The sequence below is a fragment of the Sinohyriopsis cumingii genome, chromosome 9 (assembly GCF_028554795.1).
Source record: "Sinohyriopsis cumingii isolate HCF-2022 chromosome 9, ASM2855479v2, whole genome shotgun sequence".
NCBI classification, from domain to species: Eukaryota; Metazoa; Mollusca; class Bivalvia; order Unionida; family Unionidae; genus Sinohyriopsis; species Sinohyriopsis cumingii.
This window is the reverse complement of record NC_142969.1, coordinates 123,839,193-123,859,802: the sequence shown is the minus strand read 5'-3', so window position 1 is coordinate 123,859,802 and position 20,610 is coordinate 123,839,193. Positions and strand designations below refer to the sequence as shown.

At 35.7% G+C, this 20,610-nt stretch overlaps 1 protein-coding gene across 1 annotated transcript; it reads right to left on the bottom strand.

Annotated features, from left to right (window-relative positions):
• Nucleotides 1-11,489: 11,489 nt before the first annotated feature.
• LOC149792837 (galactose-specific lectin nattectin-like) lies at nucleotides 11,490-17,912 on the bottom strand. Its single transcript, XM_089971301.1, has 4 exons — nucleotides 17,756-17,912; nucleotides 14,602-14,699; nucleotides 12,598-12,688; nucleotides 11,490-11,748 (listed from the first exon to the last, which is right to left on the bottom strand). The coding sequence occupies exons 1-4, from the start codon at nucleotides 17,814-17,816 to the stop codon at nucleotides 11,516-11,518; spliced, it is 483 nt and encodes a 160-aa protein (XP_089827427.1). The 5' UTR covers nucleotides 17,817-17,912; the 3' UTR covers nucleotides 11,490-11,515.
• Nucleotides 17,913-20,610: the final 2,698 nt, after the last annotated feature.

Genomic DNA, 20,610 nt, shown 5'->3' with positions numbered 1-20,610 from the left:
TACCCCAGTAGAACTGAACCAAGGACTGAATTTGATGTTCGTGTACTCCGATGTGGTGGAGTATAACGTGGTGGGACACACCTCCGTACCGTTACTGCGTGTCATTCCTTTCAAAGTGGATTCTGCCGCGAACGCTGACGAGGAAGGTGGAAACACTTACCACGTCCACCGCGAATTTGTCCATCCTCACTATTTGCCCGTCAGCAAGTCGTATTTGGACACGGTCAACATTACTATAAAAGGAGATCTGGGACAAAATATTCCATTTACCAAAGGAAAAGTCACGGTGAAACTCCATTTTCGAAAACGGTTCTCTCACGATTCGTAAGTAAGTCATGTATCCAGTGTACCAAGGGGTTGCACGACAGCGAGGACACGGTTTAGGAGACATGTTAAAATCGGCCTTTCGTTCGGTGGCCCCAGTGTTGAAACCGATGGTGACACGCGGATTGCACGCCTTGAAAGATGCGGCACTGACGCAAGGCAAAGAATTTCTCCAAAATGTCATCATCGACAAACAAAACCCTAAAGAAGCCTTCATGAGGGCAGGCAAAAATGTCCTGCTGCAAACGGGTAAAGACATTTTAGGCCGACGAGACACACCTATAAATGCCCTGCACGCTACCGAGTCAGGCATTCAGCAAGGACAAGGCAGAAAGAGACGACGAAGAAAACACCCTTTCACCAGACTTCAAGCTAGAAAAGCCAAGAAAAGAAGAACCGTTCGAGACTTAGACGTTTTCGATTATTGAGACACAGAAAAAATGATGCACCGAGAGTCATGTGCTTGTTCCAAGACGGAACTGGATATGTTTGCCATGCCCCCCACCATGATGACGATGCAAGAATCCCAGTGGGTGGAATTTCATCCCGTCTCCTCTTTGACGGATTCCGCTCCCATCGAGTTCGAAATCAAAGGACAACCCGAAGATTACATCGATCTGAATAGCAGTTACCTGTATTTGAAAGTCAAAGTGATCAAAACTGACAACACCAATCCTGGAGCCAATGATAGGGTAGCGCCCGTCAACAATTTCATGCATTCCTTGTTCAGCGAAGTGGACTTGTACTTGAATAACAAACTGGTCAGCAGCAGCATGGATACTTACCCATATCGTGCCTACTTGGAAAATCTCTTGACGTACGGAAAAGAAGCCAAGAATACTCATCTAGATGCTTGCGTGGTATGGAAACCTGACACGGCAGGTGCAGGCACGTTTAGCGACACAGCCCTGACAGAAGATGACAATCCTCACAATGTGGGGTTTAACACACGTAGAACTAAAATTTTGCAAGGACGTAGTTTAGAACTGATGGATCGTTTGCATTTGGACATGTGGTTACAAGAAAAGTATTTACTGAACGGAGTTGATATTCGCCTGAGACTGAATCGTAGCACTGCCGCTTTCCATTTGATGGCCCATGCCAACGAATACAAAACTGTTATCCAAGAAGCCAGACTTTACGTACGCCGTGTGGAAGTGTTACCTAAAGTGGGAAACGACATCAGTCAGACGTTGAGCAGAACGACCGCCAAGTATCCCATACGACGTGTGGAAGTGAAAACGTTCACCATTCCTGTTGGACAGCGATCCATGATCGAAGATCATCTGTTCCAAGGACAGTTACCCAAGCGTTTGATCGTTGGTATCGTCAGGAATTCAGCTTTCAATGGACTTCACAACGAAAATCCTTTTGAGTTTCGACACTCTAGCGTGTCCAAAATCGAAGTCAGTCGTGACGGCAAGACCTTGTGTACACGACCCTTTGAGCCTAACTTTGCCCAGAACAATTACTTGAGATCGTACTTGTCCCTGTACGAAGCCACCGGACAGTTAGGAACCAATACCAGTCACGGTATTACGTACGAAGATTATGCAGGAGGCTACGCTTTGTGGGCTTTCGATTTCACTCCAGACCAAGGCAGCGACGAGGGACATTTCCACCCTATAAAATCTGGCCAGATTCGTGTGGAAATTCAGTTTGCAAATCGAGACCCTGCTGATCCAACGTTGAACGTGATCCTGTATGCAGAATTTGACAATACGATAGAAATCAACAGTTTGAGAGAAGTCATTCTAGATTACTAGAAGCCATGGAAGACTGTTATCCCTCTTTACCTAGTGAAGAAACTTTGGACATGAAATGTGAGGAGACCGTGGAAGGAGAATCCCAAGACAAAGACGAAGAAATTGTCATGATGAAGTCGAGATGGCCAGAACAAGAAGCCCATTTAGTCTCCTGTTTTGCCAAACACTTGGTCGACAAAATGACGGAATTGATCAAGAAAAATTGTTATGGATGTCAAAACGATCATCCCAGTCAAATTCAACACGATAAATGCCTGATGTTGAGTCAAGAAGAAAAATTGGACGAGTATCTGGACGAAGCTTGGAGTCTCATCTCAAACAAAGACGTGTTGCACCAGTGGTATAAAGACTTGCGTGAACATTCTTGTCCACCATTAACCACTCAAGAGATCCATCGTATCGAAGCTCTCCTGAATCAGAGTGAGGAAACAGAACGAATAACCGTTTATTCGTCAGACATTTTCAAGCAAAAAGTCAGGATCGAATTGACGACTTATTATTACCTGTGAAGAAGAAAAAAAACACAAATCAATGGATACCTGGGAACTTTATTACCTTTTGAACCATAGTTCGTATACGGCTTCTTGGAATCCTGTCGTCTGTGCTAAAGATGAACTCCCTCATCGCAAACCTAAAGACCATCAAGCTTACGTGATCAACACGGACGAAAGTCATCTCCCAGGAACCCACTGGGTAGCCGTCTACTTTCCTCAAGAAGGATGTGTGGAATATTTCGATTCGTACGGATTGCCCCCTTTGGAAGACGATATCATCGACTTTATGAGAAGAAATGCTCAAACCACCCGATTCAATAACGTGAAATTACAAGGCACAGATTCCTTGGTGTGTGGACAGTACTGTGTGTATTTTCTGCATCATCGCAGCCTGGGCTATTCCTTAGAACATTTAGTGACTCATTTTGATCCTCGTTCTTCTGCTAGAAACGATGTGAAAGTAGATCGATGGTTTTGTGACCATTATGCTTATCTTTTGTCTCAAGCTAGGAAACGTAGTGTCCATCAATGGCCTAATGATTTCCAACAGTGGAAATCACAATTTCATTCACAACGTTGTCAGCCTTGTTTAAAGTAGATGGTATTTGAAGAAAAAAATGTTTGTGATTTGAAAAAAATTGTTAGATGTTATAGTGTTGGATTAATGTTAAAAAATGTTAGAGTTGTTGTTGTTTAGTGTTAAGTGATTTTTGAATAAAAATGTTGTGTTTTGAAAAAAATGCCTTTGTGGTTTGTTTAGCTATAAGAATATTGGATTGATGCTCTTTCATTTCTTACTATCCCTCTCATGAACGTTGCGGCTCGAAAACCGTGTGGGGGATGTTTTCCTTCACGTCCGCGCTTTAACTTTAAGAACCGGGTTGTTCCCAGTCTAGCCATCCATTGTCGACTCATCCTCCTAAGAAGATGTGCTCCAAACTAGCTAAGCTCAACGAAGCCTACGTGAATTTGCATAGGGTCAGACACAGTCTGATACCGAAGCCAGAAGAAATAGAGAATGTGAGAATGTTAAAAATCACTGAAGACCTGATAGAAGAGCTCTTCAGAGAAGAAATGAACAAGGAGAAAGAAGAATGGACAGAGAAGTACAGACTTCAGAGACAGCAGCAACAGCAGCAACAACAACAGCAGCAGCAACAACCTGAAGCTGACAGAGGCTTTGTCGATTGTCGTATCGACACCAAAGAATTCTTCTTCTCTTTCCGAAGAAGCAGACCTATTGCCAGAAAGTCTATCCTCAGAGGACATCGCATTCTTAGAAACTAAAAAAGAATGCCATAGCAAAACAAAAAACAGCCCTTTTCAGGGCTACCCAATACTCTAGAAAAGAAATAACTATTAATTTGCCAATGTGTGTAGGTAGAGTAGTGTGAAAATAAACACTAACTCTTTCTTAAAGAATGTGAGGGTATGAGTTTGTGTGTTTGTGTAATTGTGTTTGTAAGTGAAAAAATAGATTGATGTGTATAGTAGATTAAAATGATGTTAGTTTTTTGGCTGTTTGAGGTGTATATTTGGGGTTAGATTGGATTGCCTTGCGTATGTGGATAGTCTATTGAAGTGATGGGTAGCATAAAAACGTGAGTGAGTGTTTCTTTTAGGTCCGCGCGTTGTTGTTGTTTCTTGGTCATGATCTAGGTAAGATGAATTTTATGTTTTTAGGGGATGTTTTCCTTCACGTCCGCGCTTTCAGTATAAAATGAAACTCGTTCGGCAGTCCAGCTACCCTTGTTGATTGATCAACACCAAAAATGAACACGAGACTGGAGAAACTGTTGGAACTTCATGTGCATCTGGAATATGCCAGGCGCATATTAAATGAACTGGCCGCTGAAGCCATTGTCGAGGAGGGAAGGATAAGAGAGGAGGAAAGAAGAAAAAAAGAAGAGGAGGAAAGAAGATATAAAGAAGAGGAGGAGGAAAAGGAGAGAAGAAAAAATTTCAGAATCCCAGAGAGTGAAAATTGGGATTCTGAAGCGACATATCCTGCCTCTGCTCTCTCCCCCCAAAAGGTAAAAAGTAACTGGGGGATAAGATGTGTATGTGGCGCCAGGCCTGGAAGGTGCCACCATTAACCAGGTGTCCATGAAGTTCCAAACAAAAACAGCCCTTTTCAGGGCTACCCAATACTCTAGAAAAGAAATAACTATTAATTTGCCAATGTGTGTAGGTAGAGTAGTGTGAAAATAAACACTAACTCTTTATTAATAGTGGAAGTGTATGTGTTTGTGTGTTTGTAAGAGCTCAGGTATGTTTGTGTGAATAGTAGATTATGGGTTTCTTAGCAAATGTGGAGAGTATAGTTAGGGTTATATTATATAAAATGAGAAAGTAGGGGGATGTTTTCCTTCACGTCCGCGCGATGTTGGTCATCATCTAGGTAAGATCCATTTTATGTTTTAGGGGGATGTTTTCCTTCACGTTCGCGCTTTTCGTATAAGAACCCACAGTATTAGTTGTTCAAACCATTCTGCAAAGAATACAAAGAAGAAGATGGCGTCAAACCAAATGGACAAATTACAAACCTTGCAAGACGTTTTAGACAACTTAGGAATAATGGAACAGATGCTAATAAGACTGGTTGAAGACCATTATTCCTATAGTCCCCATCGTGTGAAGATGGAAATTAACAATTTAAGGAAAGCAAAGGACAAGATTAGTGGTGTCATGAAAGAGATCAAGGAGGAGAAGGAGGATGAAGAGGAAAAGATAAGAATAAGAACATGGAACGAAAAAATTGAAAAAGAAGAGGAAAATGAGAAGAGGAAGAAAGAAGAAGAGGAGGAAGAGAAGAAAGAAGAGAAGGAGAAAAAAAAGAAGAGAAAGAGTGTTGGAGCTAAAATAAGAAGTTGGTGGAGGAAAAGAAGAAATTAGAAGAAGAAAACCCAAAGGCCCTTTTCAGGGCCAGCCATATTTCTCGAAAAGAGATAGTCTTTGAATTGCCTACCCCTTTTTTTAAAAAATTTTAAAAAAAAATCCCATGTTAAATTCCCCTTGTCCGTAGATTGTCCCACGATTTATTCCCATGTTAAATTCCCCTTGTCCGTAGATTGTCCCACGATTTTTCGCCATGTTAAATTTCCATTGTCCGTAGATTGTCCCAAGGGGTTCTGTAATGCTAATTCCCATTGTCCGTAGGGTATCCCTATTCACTACTAGTACATATACCTATCCGCAACGCCAATATAATTAGCACACGCTCTCAACGTCCTATTGTTAGCATCATACTATGTGAGTCCCACCAAAAGAAAATAATTCGCAACTTGCGTATGAAACCTATTTCACATCCAAATATTAAAGAAGCTGAACTAGGTAGTCGTGCTGGATTTCTGAAAGTTAGTGAACTGGGTAATCTTTGTGGATTTCTGATGGTTAGACGAAAAATTGATGAATATAATTATTTTTGCAGATGAGCTTAGCACAAAATCCGGTCAGTGTGACATATTTAGCTATTCACAAGTCATAATCAGCACACACTCTCAGCGTCCAAATGTTAGCACATAATTATTTGTGACCAAAAACATTTCTTTACTTTGAAAGTGGGTTGGTAAACTAATGCACACCCAAATATTTAAAAAAAAAACTGAACTGGATAATCTTGACGGATTGGTTGCTTCTAGACGACAAAGTTGTAAGAATTGAGGTATAAACATAGGATGTCAGAATTAAAATTGTATTTGCGAAGGAATGTACATATAAGGCGTTTACTAGTGGAAATAATTAATGTCATTGTTTGACTGTATTGCACTATACCAGGATTAATGCTTTGACTTCGTCTGACCTAAGCTTGCCTTAAATACTGCTGCTCCAAGCTGCTTGGATTTTCAGATTTTCAGGTTGCACTTGGCATCTTCCTGATTCGGAGAATGGAATGTTAATCTAAACTCTGTATTTAGCACACACACAAACACATATAAATACACCCACCAACCCAACCCAACCCCCATATATATATATATATATATATATATATATATATATATATATATATATATATATATATATATATATATATATAGTTGTAGAAGGTATCAGCTGACTTCATATAACGCAATGCAACCTCAGTTACAACTTAAAACTTCTGCTAACATTTGCCTTTATTGAAAGTTTTATTTTTTCTTAATGACAGCCACGTGTCATTAAAATATAGTGTACACAGATTTTCGCCATTAAAATTCGCTCGACATAAAATACTTAATAACATAGTCAAATATTCAAAATGTCATAGATCATACACAATGTTCGTTCATTTTCAACATACAACGAACGTTCCTTTGTTTGAAATTTATACCATATAAAGGATTTTAACTGATATAAATTACTATGGAAATGAGAAAGGTTCAATGTTTTTTATGTCTGTATGTTTTTCCCTTAGCTGTTATATTGTGCATTGTAAAAATGATATAGGATTTTGATAAAAGTTTATGAAATTTTGATTAGGGTTTGTCTACCGCTCTAAACTAATGTTTAATATAGACTCGTTTAGTTAACCTAGGCTGGTTTACTAAGCCTTTCTTTAATTAGTGACCTAGATCTTTGCTATGGATCGATGTTGTCCAGTGCTTGTTATATGTATATCTCTATATTTTTGTGTATGTTATCTTGTGTTGTCGTTTGTACGGCATTGTAAGAGATCAAATCTTTTGTTCAAGTTGTATTTATTTAACGGGGTTAACTAGAAAATAAAATAAAATGGTCTGGTAGGGGATACGGCTCCTCACAAGTGAGAGTTTATTTTCCTATACCAATTTATATCCATTTCTTAATTTGTTATAGGGAGCATAGCATAAAACTAGAAGAAAAAATAAATAAAAATAAACAATGTTGAAATACATTGAGTGAGTGTATGTTATGTGTGTGGTTTAATAATGTTTCCTATGTTCCCCAGTGTTGTTGTGTTCATTATGTTGTTTTGTATTGACCACCCCTTTGGGGTGATCAGGTGTGACCCGTACTACCTCGCGTTAGCCACGTAGCATTTGTATGACACCATCATGCACTCCTTACTCGGTTTAGTCAATACCCTGTCCCAATTGTGTTTATTAATATTTGAAAGGTTCTACGAGATAGTAATATTAATAATACGTGTTCTTAGCTCTAGTATGGTCTGCCTCCTTACTGGATGGGAAGAGGAGAAAAAAATAAAGAATAAATATAATGAATGATCAAAACAATTTAACGTGTAGTCTAAATAAGTTTATTATTTGGCAGACGTTGGGATGAGATGAGTGACTTTGGGAGGGTGTGAAGGAGTGCAACCGGCCCGCACTCAGCTGGAATCACCCCTATATGAAGGATAAACCAGTTCCATCCCCCATTCTTCCCATGTCTCTCCTCTTATACTGTATGTGTACAAATTATTTAAGGGGCAGCCATAGTTACATTTGGAACTTTATGCCTTCTTAAAACTATTTATATGATTATATGATGACTATTATATGAAATCTGCATATAATATTTAAAAGATTTTGATCAGTGTATGAAGTTGATGCGGTGTGATGAAAGGGTGAGGAGCAGGAACAGGCTCGCACACTATATGGTTTCTCCCCCTAGTGATGTGATAAACCAGATCCATCCCTCACCAGTCCCTCCTCCCACCCTCATACTTTTTATACCCTTCAATGGTAACTTAAATTACAGCAGTACTCTTCTTTTGAACTTTATAATAATACTTATAAAATCATTTCAAATATGTATACAGTTCATCATCATAGATTTTACTGGTGTATTAAAAGTGGATATGTTGCACTCCTCCTTGTTTCTGTAGTAATACTTGTATTATTTTGTTTCTTGCAGACCCCTTTTGGGGGCAGTGGAGTGTCAGAGTCCACAGCTTGCCCACACAGATGACATGGAGGGATAAGATGGATAATATATCTATCGAAGGCTTCATCTCCGGCCATCCAGACGTCATGCAAGAATAAAAACGGCATTGTTTGGTTGTAGGGTGATTTGCTGCCCTCCCAATTTTTCCAAATTTGGTTCCAATTTAACACTGGATTTTTTGCAACTACGGGCATTTTAATATTTATCAGCAAGTTTTCATGAAGTTTTAGATAGATTTGACACTTTTCACATATTTCACATTAATAGTTTACATATCTATATAAATATATAATGTCGCTCACCCTTTTACATTTTCGTGGCTCTTTTAAACATTTAGTCATTTATTTGGTTTTTGTAAATATAATCGAATTGTTTGCACGGATATTGGATTATTTCTTGTAGGCTCCTAAGTCTATTAATTAGATACGATATTTGCTTATTATATAGGTGTGGTAGTCCAAAGCCGTCCTCACGTTTGGGTTTATATATTAGTTTTTTGGGAAGATAGTGTATTATATTATTCCATATGAAGTGGATGATGTTATCTTCTAGTGTATATAGCATTCAGTTAAGTCTACTGTTTGGTTATATAATAGATCTGAATATATATATATATATATATATATATATATATATATATATATATATATATATATATATCTTTATATCTTAACCACGAATATACGTACCATTATATTTAATGGAACGTATAGCCCCGTTTCAATTTGATATTCTACTTTTGTTTAGAAGATGTTCAACATTAAGGTCTATTGAGTCTTTTCAATAAAAGACTCCAAGTGCCTTAACATGTCCCTTGATTAAGGGAGGGTAATCCAAGATGATTACCCCTCCATTTCTCTGTTAGCAATATATCGGTTTTGTCGTGGTTTACGACAGATTCCGAGACCTTGCCAAAGTTTTAAAAAATCCATTTGTAAATGGTGAAATGAGTATTCATTTCGGATACAGTTTGAAAAATCACCCACATGGAGAAGGGTTCTTAATTCCCTATTTTTATTACGTGTAATATTATTGTTTAGCAGGGCCCCGAGTGGCCGAGTGGTCTAAAGCGCTCTCCGTTAAGGATCATCTATGTTTGCGTGGGTTCGAGTCTCAGATTCGGCCAATGTGGGTATGTGAGAAAGCCTGCCAGTAGCTTTTCGTGGGTCGGTGGTTCTTTCTGGGGGTTTTCCTGGGTTCTTCTTCCATCATTAATACTGGAGCCATGTATAGCCTATCGTGTGCTGAAAATGGCGTTAAACCCCACAACAACAACAACAAAAACAACAACAAAATTAATCACTTCAGCCTTTCCCATTGTCGGAAAACGTCCGGCTGTTCATTTTATATAAAGTCATTCAGGTAGTGCTGAACAGTGTTTACGTAATCCTTGTCATTCATGTGAGCACCGTTCAGCTTCCATATTCCCTGACCCCATTTGGTCAGATTTTCCATGTTAAGATTAATTGTTACTGGTTTGTGGTCTGAAATATGTTCAGACGTTATTGTACATGAGTTACTATTTGATGTACACATTTATGATATGTAATATTTATATATTCGGTTACCTTTAGTTTTGGTATACATATATGTATATTCGACTTTATCTTTATGTAGAAATGTATATATGTATATTAAATTAATAGTGTTTCTAAATGTTTTATTGATTTAGCAGCCCTATATGAGTATGACAAACTTCCGTGCCTATCCAGATCGGTGTCAACCAATTAAAATCTCCACCTATTAGATTTTTTATACTAAATATGTTTTTGAACATGTGATGTCAAAAACGAGATGGAATGTGGTTTTGTTTTACATGCATATATGTTGGAACATAGACGTTAATTATGTTCCAAGTATTTATCTTTACGAGAAGACAACGAACCGTAAATTCAGAGGGCGTGGGCTCTACTTCAAGGTTTAATCCCTTAGAGTTGTGTTTAAAAAGTGAGGTTACCCCAGATGTAAGTTACAGCTGTTGACAAAAACTGATGCGTTTAGCTTTTCCTCGAGTTTTTGTGTTGTTCTTTGAGATGTATTGTTAATTGCTTGAACAAGAACGATATCATAGTTTTGAGATAAACAGATTAATTCATATGTTTTATCATTAATACAATTAATGTTCACGGTAAGAACTTTGAGGTTTAATCCCTCCATTTCTTTTTGTGTTTAGGGTGGTATTAATTTTATTGATACTATACAAATATTATTATTACCTATATATATATATATATATATATATATATATATATATATATATATATATATATATATATATACGTTCAACAATAATTAAGATGTCAATCTTAGCCAAGTACCGTTCGATACTTATGAAATTTAAGGTTTGGTAATCCAAATAGTAAACAAGTATCAAATAAACCACCAGATCATACCAGACCGTTGTATTCCTAACACCTTGATTGGCATTGAAGATATTTAAGCTTGATAAATAATACATTAATTGATTCTCACGAGCCCCATGAGATCTTCCAATAGTTGTTAAAGTTTCCTGACACCTTGATTAACAAGTGTAGATACGTCAGCTACCTCAATGCAATTAACTGATCTATCTCTAGAACAGAGGTAACCATCCTCACCCATCAGCATAGCACCTGATATAAAATCTAAACTTGCCTATGTTGACAGTTACTGCTATAAAGCTTTCCGTGCGTAGTTGATAAAGCACTACAACCTTTAATAAAATGGGTTGCAATTGTTGACGTATGTTCCGTTTGATACTGCATATGATCGATACAGACATACATGAAGGTGTTGGATAACAGAGTTGAATATAGGGTAAGACTTTATAGTACGTCATTAGTTATGCAATGTAATATAATCCAACACACATTGTAAGAGCTTGTATTTGTTTGTTGCCAGTAAGAAACTGAATATATAAGATCTGGACTGGTATATCATCATAAAATCCATCGCATGAATTAAAAAAATCACATATCCTTTAAAGAAAGACGAGCCTAGTAACCGGCCTATTTAACAAGTTCACCAAAGATTTCTGATAAAGAAAGATTAAAGGTAATCCGTCGTTAGAAAACTAGCAAAAAGAGTTTTAAAAAGACCTGTGTGTTACCTTGCCTCACAAAAAAAGCTTCTCGTGCCATAACAGTGAGCATTATTCCATTTGGAACCCCAGTCATAACGGATTTCAAGGCAACGTTCCTTTGTTCTGTCCGGCTGTCCAATGGCCCAGAAAGTAAATGAAAACGGAACCGAGGCCCCATTAACTCCCATCCATCGCCATTCACCCTCAACCAACATGTCCGAACCATCGAGCCAGTAATTTTCATTGGTGATTGTACCTACATAAGAAGTGTATGGTTATGATAAATAATGCACACTGTTTATTTACACGTGTCCTATATATATATATATCTATATCCGTTGAGTAAAGCTAACGTCTGCGGGTTCTGTTGCTACCGGTTTTTTTTCATTCACTGTAGTCGCTAATTGAACTTATGTTAAATTATACATGAACCAGATTATGTTCTAATTGCTTATCTCTTTATATGTAGTTTATAATTATCCTGAAGATTTTATTTGAACCCATATTACGTTCATAAGGTTCGTGTGATCTCCGCAAGTAAGCTGTCATATGGAGAAAGCATACAAGATTTCGTCACGCCACTGATATCGTGTGGGACAGCAAACACTTTGTATCGGAAATTCAGACGTAGGTACCTATATTTGACGGACTATGAAACATAATTTAAATCTCAGACTTTATCTCAAATGCGCTGCTACTGATGTATAATAGAAATATTATAGTATACCGTGCATTTATGTAAATATTACAGAAGACCGTCCATTTATATAAAATGATAATATACCTTGTTTGTATCTAAATATCATATTATACAGTGATTTTATATAAATATTTTATAGCAGACCATGTATTTTCGTAATTAATTAGTTACGCAATGTTTTTATATAAATAGTATACCATACCGTGTGTTCATATAAATATTATAGTATACCGTGTATTTATATCAATAGTATAGTATACCGTGTATTTATGTAAATAGTATACTATACCGTGTATTTATATCAATTATATAGTATACTGTGTATTTATGTCAATAGTATAGTATGCCGTGTATTTATATCAATATTATAGTATACTGTGTTTTTATATCAATAGTATAGTATACCGTGCAGCTTGAACATCATTCCCGAAATGATGGTTTGTTCATAGTCACTGCCGACAGCAGCAAGTTTGCCTCCCAGAACTTCACAGTATTCCTAAAAAGAAAATGTACTTAAATAAGCGTAAAGCCACTGAATTTTTCCAAATAAATTGCTGAATTGTATTATCTCAATAAAGATAACATGAATCTCTAATAAAACTGAAACAGGCATAAGTTTATGCAACAAGTCCATATATTAGTAGATAGATAGATAGATAGATAGATATAGTGACAGTTAGATAGATAGATTGATAGAAACAGTGGAAACTATGCATTTTTAACAGCTCATTGGCAAGTTCCGTTCGCCACGTATGTGAATGAAAGAATATGGTATCCCATTTAAAATTTTGTCTCATCTAAGAATACTGTTCTTTAAGTTCCTACAGATATATATATTGCATAGTGAATGAATTATACTGCTTTATCTTGTGATGTTCAGGAAAACAACACAGTGTGATGTCAAATCAGCTGGACGCATGCAACATCAATAGCGATTAAACAACATTTCAAACCTCTAACACCTGATCCGAATTGTCCCAGTCACTACCATTGGGAAAAAAAATGTTTTGCAAATATTGAAACCTGTTTCAATGTATATACAAACAAACATAATTTACATGCGTTGCGGTAGTGTTAGACAACATCAAAGGATTTGAGCAGGCAACATAAATGTATTTGTGACAATGAAAATATTTTAGAAATATAATAGACTAGTTCTGCTTGTAAATAACGTTTTGAATTGTTTACACCAAACACACCAATCCAATGAAAACCTCAAATGGATGAGTAATTGTTTTGCAACTTTCCTGATCTATACATTTGGTTAGACACAAAGGCTCCACGTATTGATATAATTTATGATACACAGTCTCCGATACGATACCGTATTGATACACATATCAACTTAGTGGTATTTTGATGTTTAAAATGCCTGTCACTGGTATGGTTCATGTATGTTGACGAGTTCATTGCACTTCCTGAATGTACATTACAGACTTAGAATTATAATGTGTTCAAATGGAGTTCTCATTCATGACCAGCATACCTCTAATCATACGGAATGTTCGTTGTACGTGATATTATTTTAATATTTTGGGCACGCTCTTTGTTTTGCAATCCACGAACGCTTTGAACCATTCTTTCTCTTATACCATTAGCATACGTTACAAAACATTCAATAAACCCTGTTCAGCGATGTATTTTTTTAATGCTTTCCATCGACTAGGAACGGGTTTGGATGCCATTACTTCCGGTGTCATATTTCATTACGTCATACTTTGGAAGTGAAGCCTTTAATTTCGATCCAAATAGCCAACATTCAAGAAAAAATAAAAACTTACATACGTAATAAGTGAAGTGTAATGTATTTCACCACACATGGCGAGCAAATTTGTAATGTGACCTGAATTATGAACATGATGTCGGAATAAAATGTTTGGTTTGGAATCGTCGAGGGGAAACGAAGGGGACAGATTTCGAAACAAATTACCTTGTGTTTCTTTGTGGAAGGCAAGTGGGTGTTGTCAGTATTTTCTTTCTTGTTTGTATTTTACTTACAAAGTTGGTTGCATGTGCCTGCTTAAGTCGTATCACATGAAACCTTAATTTAAATATTAATCTGGAAACGATCAATAATTGTTTATGAATGATGAAGCTTAAAATAACGTGCAAATGAGGAGTATATATTTGTGTACCGTTATTCACTTGCTGTATCGATATGTGTATCGATTAGTGAAAATCTATCGATCAATAATCAATAATTTTCGCAAAGAATATAGCAGACGATAATGTGTATATATATATATATATATATATATATATATATATATATATATATATATATGTGTGTGTGTGTGTGTGAATGAGTAGGTGCACGCGCGTGTGTGTATGGATGCTTGCATGTTTGTACGCATGAATGTGTTAGTGTGCGAGTGTGAGTAATATGTAAAAATAATATTAATTATGTACCTTTGCTTCCGGCCAGCTAGCATAAAGATCCAAAGCTATGTAACATCTTTGCCCATGCAGTTCGAAGCCCTTGGGACAGGAAAGTGCTGCATTACTACCTTCAAAAAAGAGATAACGGCATGAACGTGCTTTAATTTTCAAGTGCTATTAGGGAGTTTGTTTGTTTCCTGTTTCCATTGCAATATTGAGAACAATGACCTTTGTTTCTCAGGATGTATATATGTGGTTTTTACCTCTCTCTGTCTCTCGCTCTGACACTTTGTCTGTACGATTGTCTTCTGTCGATCTGTCTCTCTTTTTGATTATTACATCTCTTCTATCTCTCACACACACACTCACACAAGGGTATTTTACTCAACTGTTTGAATGCGTATCATAACTATTTGCTCCAGAGAGCATAATCAACAATATATCACTGTATTCAATGTATATGATTTATAAATCAGACGGATATTTTTTTATATAAATTTAGTACATAATTCAAGGCATACAGGCATATAACAAAAGTAATATACTGTCAATAAAGCTCCAAGAACGTTCACGTATGAAACGTTCTACAAAACAAATAGAATAATGAAAGAAAGGAACTACATTAAAAGTAAACACGAAGCGAACAAGTACTAAATATATACTCTATGTAATAGTTTTTACCCTTATCTACATATATTGTATATGTAATTTTTATACATATCTACATACATTGTATATGTAAGTTTTATACATATCTACATATATTGTATATTGACCTTTCTATTCATATCTACGTATGTTGTATATTTAAGTTGTATCCATATATACATATATTGTATATTTCAGTTTCATTCATATCTACATATATTGTGTATTTAAAATTTATCCATGATTGTAGATTTTAACAATCATTAATAAGCAAAAATATTTCATACCTAAACCTGTCCATAAACGTAGACGTTATTTTAAGATAATGAGCTATAAATAGGTTGTTTGTTTTGATTTTGATATCTCTACCAAAGGATCATGTATACAGTTTGGAATCAATTTTCAGATACACAAACATATACATATATATATATATATATATATATATATATATATATATATATATATATATATATATACACATATATATATATATATATATATATATATATATATATATATATATATATATATATATATATATACACATACATATGCATACTCATATATATACATATACATATCTATGCATGTGCATATATATATATATATATATATACATATATGAATGTACATATATATACATATATACATATACATATATACTCATGCACATATTTATAATTATTAACGATAATATATGATGCAAATTTACTAGTATTAATATTATTATCACTGTACCAGTTCAAAATATAGTACCACTCCGGTGGACAAGTGGTTAGAGCGTCCGCCTCCGATGCGGGAGGTCGTGGGTTCAATCCCCGGCCGAGTCATCCCAACGACGTACAAAATTGGTAATAACAGCTGCCTCGCTTGGCGCTCAGCATTAAGAGGTTAGTTGTAGGACTGGTCGGCTTATTGTCAGGATAATGTGACTGGTGGGACATCGTGCTACATGTCTGCGGCATTATGCAAAAGTGCTAAACACCACTATAAACTGCCACATTGTAGACACGGTAGAGATATGAGTGAAATATTTTTAAAGCTACGTTAAAAATCAGAATCACACACTCACAACACTCAAAATATAGTTTAAAAAAGACACTAATAATAATCATCTATAACTAACAAATGCTGTTTAAAAAAACCCACTAACAGTGAAGCAGTTACAGTTTGTGTGCATACGTATATACAGGCATACATGCCTACCTACCTACCTACCTACATACATACATACAAGCAGATATACACGCATGTATGCATACGCACGTGCTCACACATACATACATACATACATGCATACATACATTTGTACGTATGTACATATCATTACGTAATATGTAAATCATTACGTAATCTACATGCAAAATGAATAAAGTTCAATGTACGTACATATATATACACACATACATGCATGCGTACACACACATACACATAGAGCATACATACATACATACATACATGTCGGCCAATTCTGCACGTCTGGTAATTCTGCTCAACGATACGTAATTTTTTTACACTTTAGATCACGTATTTTTTTGTCAAACATTCATTTTGTATCAAGAAAAACTATCGTACTTTAACTAAAGAAAGCGATATTCATAAAATGTACAAACTTATCCCATATTGGGTCTCGAAATGCATACGAAAATATTTATAAACGTCAACATGAAAACCAACTACTGGTCCTTCTTGAACCTGTAGCAAAGAAAATCCAATTTCCTATGTTTCTTTTAGAATAATAAAAATATATACATTATATCAATATGGAAATGTGTACCTTTAAGAAATTCTGCATCTTATTCCTAATTTCCAATTTTGCAAGAAGTTGTCCCTCACGTACAAACGGTATTCTCTAGAAGTTCTCTGGCATATGGTCTGTTTCTAAATTCTTTAGCAATTTTCCCCCATAAACAAGACGTTGTAAACACGTTATATCCTATTCAGTGCTATATCTCTTCCATATAATAGCTCATTTTTAAAATAAAATATTGAGCCTTGCTATTCTTTTTATACGATCGGTTTAGTTTGCTTAATATCTCTTGCCGAATACAGTATTGGCATGGTTACGTTGAATTTTGTAGAACTAGCTATAAACCTAACCTAATTACTCGACTGAACTACTGACATAAACAGTATAAACCAGTGTATTTTATTTTTGCAGCCCGATGGATAAATATTACATATTTTCAGAGCTGTGCGCAGAATAGGCCGACATGTTGCGAGTCTTGAAAACACGTGGGTGTTATCCGTGTGTCCAAAATTAATATTATTTGGAGCAGAATATTATGGTGAAATTTGCCTCTTTGCAAATGGTAAGCATTGCAGTATTTTCTTTTCGTCTATCGGTCGAATTTGGTGTCGTTACTCTTCAATATTGGACACGGAAATCTTACGTGCGCTGAAATGCCTGACAGCATTGTACATACATACATGGAAATATCGGCCTAGCTATCTTAATAAGTATTATCTACCTATCTATTCTCTATATATCTATGTCTACATGTATAAACCGGCGCGTAATAAAAGAAATTACCTGCTGGAAAGTCAACCACAAAGAAGGCCAGAAACACCAGGAAAACATTGAAATTCCTCATTTTGAGACGTTGTCGTTAGTATGTCGTTAACTGAGTCAGCCAATAGAAGGATCCGTCGTGTTCCTATTTGTACAGACCTTTATATGCCATTTCTAGAACAAGATATGAAAAGGCTCCAATAGAATAACATGCTCTGTGGTGCCCAACCAATCAATGGAAGGACTGGACGATTCCCTCCTACCGCCCACACAAACACATTCACTGATTTGTTATTAAATGCATATGTGCAAGTTTTCTACACCTGATCGACTGACTGCTTACAAAGGCAAAAATATAATACTTGCTTCTAACGCACAAAGTAGCATAGGTTGCAAAGGTATGCATGATCATATACAAATGTTTGTACCTTTTGTACCCCAAACGGAAGAGAGCATATATGTATTTGCATCATGTCTTTTGTACAAAAGAACAATATGCACGTCATTAAATTTGCAAGTTGTGCTCATTATAGATGTTGCAAACTATATTGAACATTAATGTTGTTAACGTCTTTTATTCTACTTTGCTCATTAGTTACCGCTGACGAGCAGAAAGGCTGTCATACAGAAATATTAAAGCTAATTAAAATCCATCGAAAAAAGATCGATCGAGCTGGATGATTGACATATGGATAGTATAAAATATTACTTTTTATTATTAAATCTAGCTAGGAATTTTGTGTTTTGATACAAGGTATGATACGTGTTATGCTAATAATAAATAAGCTCGGAAACATTTAAAAGAAATAGTATATAGGTACGTGTGTATCATATCGTCTGTATCCTTCGGTGGGTCAATAAGATATTGTCAATCTTTAAGAATCAGGTCACGATTTTTTTGATGTATGACTGCGTCTCACACATATCATTTCCTAACATTGCGTTCTTAATTACTGGCACAGTTCGCCAATTCCTACAAGATGGGAAACTCAATGTTTAACTAAATTTTTGTCCTCTCTCTTGCGGAACTTTGGCATTTAGACGCGTACTAATATCTTTAGAAATGTCCACATAATTAGCCTGATATGGTACTTCATCGTAAAGATCGTCAGCCATGTATTTACAGGATTATAGACTTAACAACTTTGATTACGTCTGGAGCATAAGAGGTATGCTTTTAATCAGGGAATGGTACTGTGGGCTTAACAGGAGTACTTAAATTATTGGGATTTCTCTGACCTCAAACTTTACCATTGCATTTGCCTTCTAACTGAAACGGGTAACATTGTAATGTGGTTTTGTCCTCACGCATTAGCAGAGCAAAACTGCATGGGAGACAAATCCCATAATATGCATCGTGCAATATATATATATATATATATATATATATATATATATATATATATATATATATATATATATATATATATGTGTGTGTGTGTGTGTGTGTGTGTGTGTGTGTGTGTTAGATAAATTTCACCACCAAGGTCTGGAAATGATTGCTTTATAAAAGCATGATACTACAGGCTCCACTTCGTCTTATATGTTTTCTTCACCTTATTCCTCTATCTATAGCTGTTATTAAAGGTTGTGGTGTACCTATGAGACATCATATTATACATGAGATAATTACTTGAATAAAGTTATAGTTAGGAAAATATCTAAAGAATTTTGTTAGTAGTGATGCTTGCAAATTATTTTACTCCATCAGAAATTTCATTTGAAGTTATTATAACTTGGCATACTTCATTTCAAAACACACACACACACACACACACACACACACACACACACACATATATATACATATATATCTTTTTTGTCAAGTAATGCTGGGAAAGTATGAGGCAATTATTTACTATCAACATTTCTATACATAAATACTTCGCTGCTAAATCTTTATAGCTTTGACCTTGCAATCCATGTATTTGTTTGCATGAATAGTTATCATATTACAACTGTGATCTTTAGATTTAAATCAGACTCGTCGAGTGACACCGAGTAAAACGTAATATTAGAAGCTTTCTAGTTTTCTCCACAGGCATTTCATTTCCTATAATGCAATTTATGTCATAAAGACAGTATTTTTATATAGGAATAAAATCTTACATTTAACAAATATAAATCAATACTATTCAAATGTACCTATCCCATTCACACAAACAATATAAAGGATTGCTTTAGTTTTATCAATTTAAATAAAAGTTAGTACTCGTATAAAATCATTTAGTAAATAACATGTTCATAACCACAGGACATTACACCAGTTAAACCATAATATCAGTAATAAGTACTGTTATAATTACCAGCACCAGTATCGTATGACTACCACCATGTTTATACTACTATAACTATATATATATATATATATATATATATATATATATATATATATATATTGCAATCACTGCTGTTACTATTACCGATATCTAGTATTCAATGACTACCACCACTATCGCCACTACTAATAATATCAATGAGTTGGATCTGAGGTCACAGGCAGGTGCGTAGTTTGCTTTGTCTCCTTTTCTCAACCTGCCATACAGCATGCAGAAGGGATCATAGTAGCCTCAGCTGATGCATCTAAAAATGTTGGGTTTTGATTGGCGTACTGGCACAAGGATTCTAACCGATGTTAGAGTCCTCCTAGTTAGTGATATAAATCAGTAGAAAGTCTAATTCGTCAATCGCACCTGCTTTCTTTGGGCAGACAATAGTTTCAAACTCACTTATCAAGCTTTGTTCAATCTGATAGGTCGAAAGAGACATGATTTTGTTTTCTAGACTGAGATTCGCGCCGAAGGACGAGCGCTTACATAGTAATCATTGCAAGCGGCCGCAGATCCATGACTTTTCAATGCTACCTGCAGCACTAG

What these genes read in the sequence shown, in the direction of transcription:
- LOC149792837 (XM_089971301.1), bottom strand. Translation starts at nt 17,816, where the DNA reads ATGAGGAATTTCAATGTTTTCCTGGTGTTTCTGGCCTTCTTTGTGGTT. An exon ending in TGTGGTTGACTTTCCAGCAG is followed by an intron (nt 14,700 to 17,755) that starts GTAATTTCTTTT and finishes TCTTTTTTGAAG; the next exon opens with GTAGTAATGCAGCACTTTCC. An exon ending in AATGATGTTCAAGCTGCACG is followed by an intron (nt 11,749 to 12,597) that starts GTATACTATACT and finishes CTTCTTATGTAG; the next exon opens with GTACAATCACCAATGAAAAT.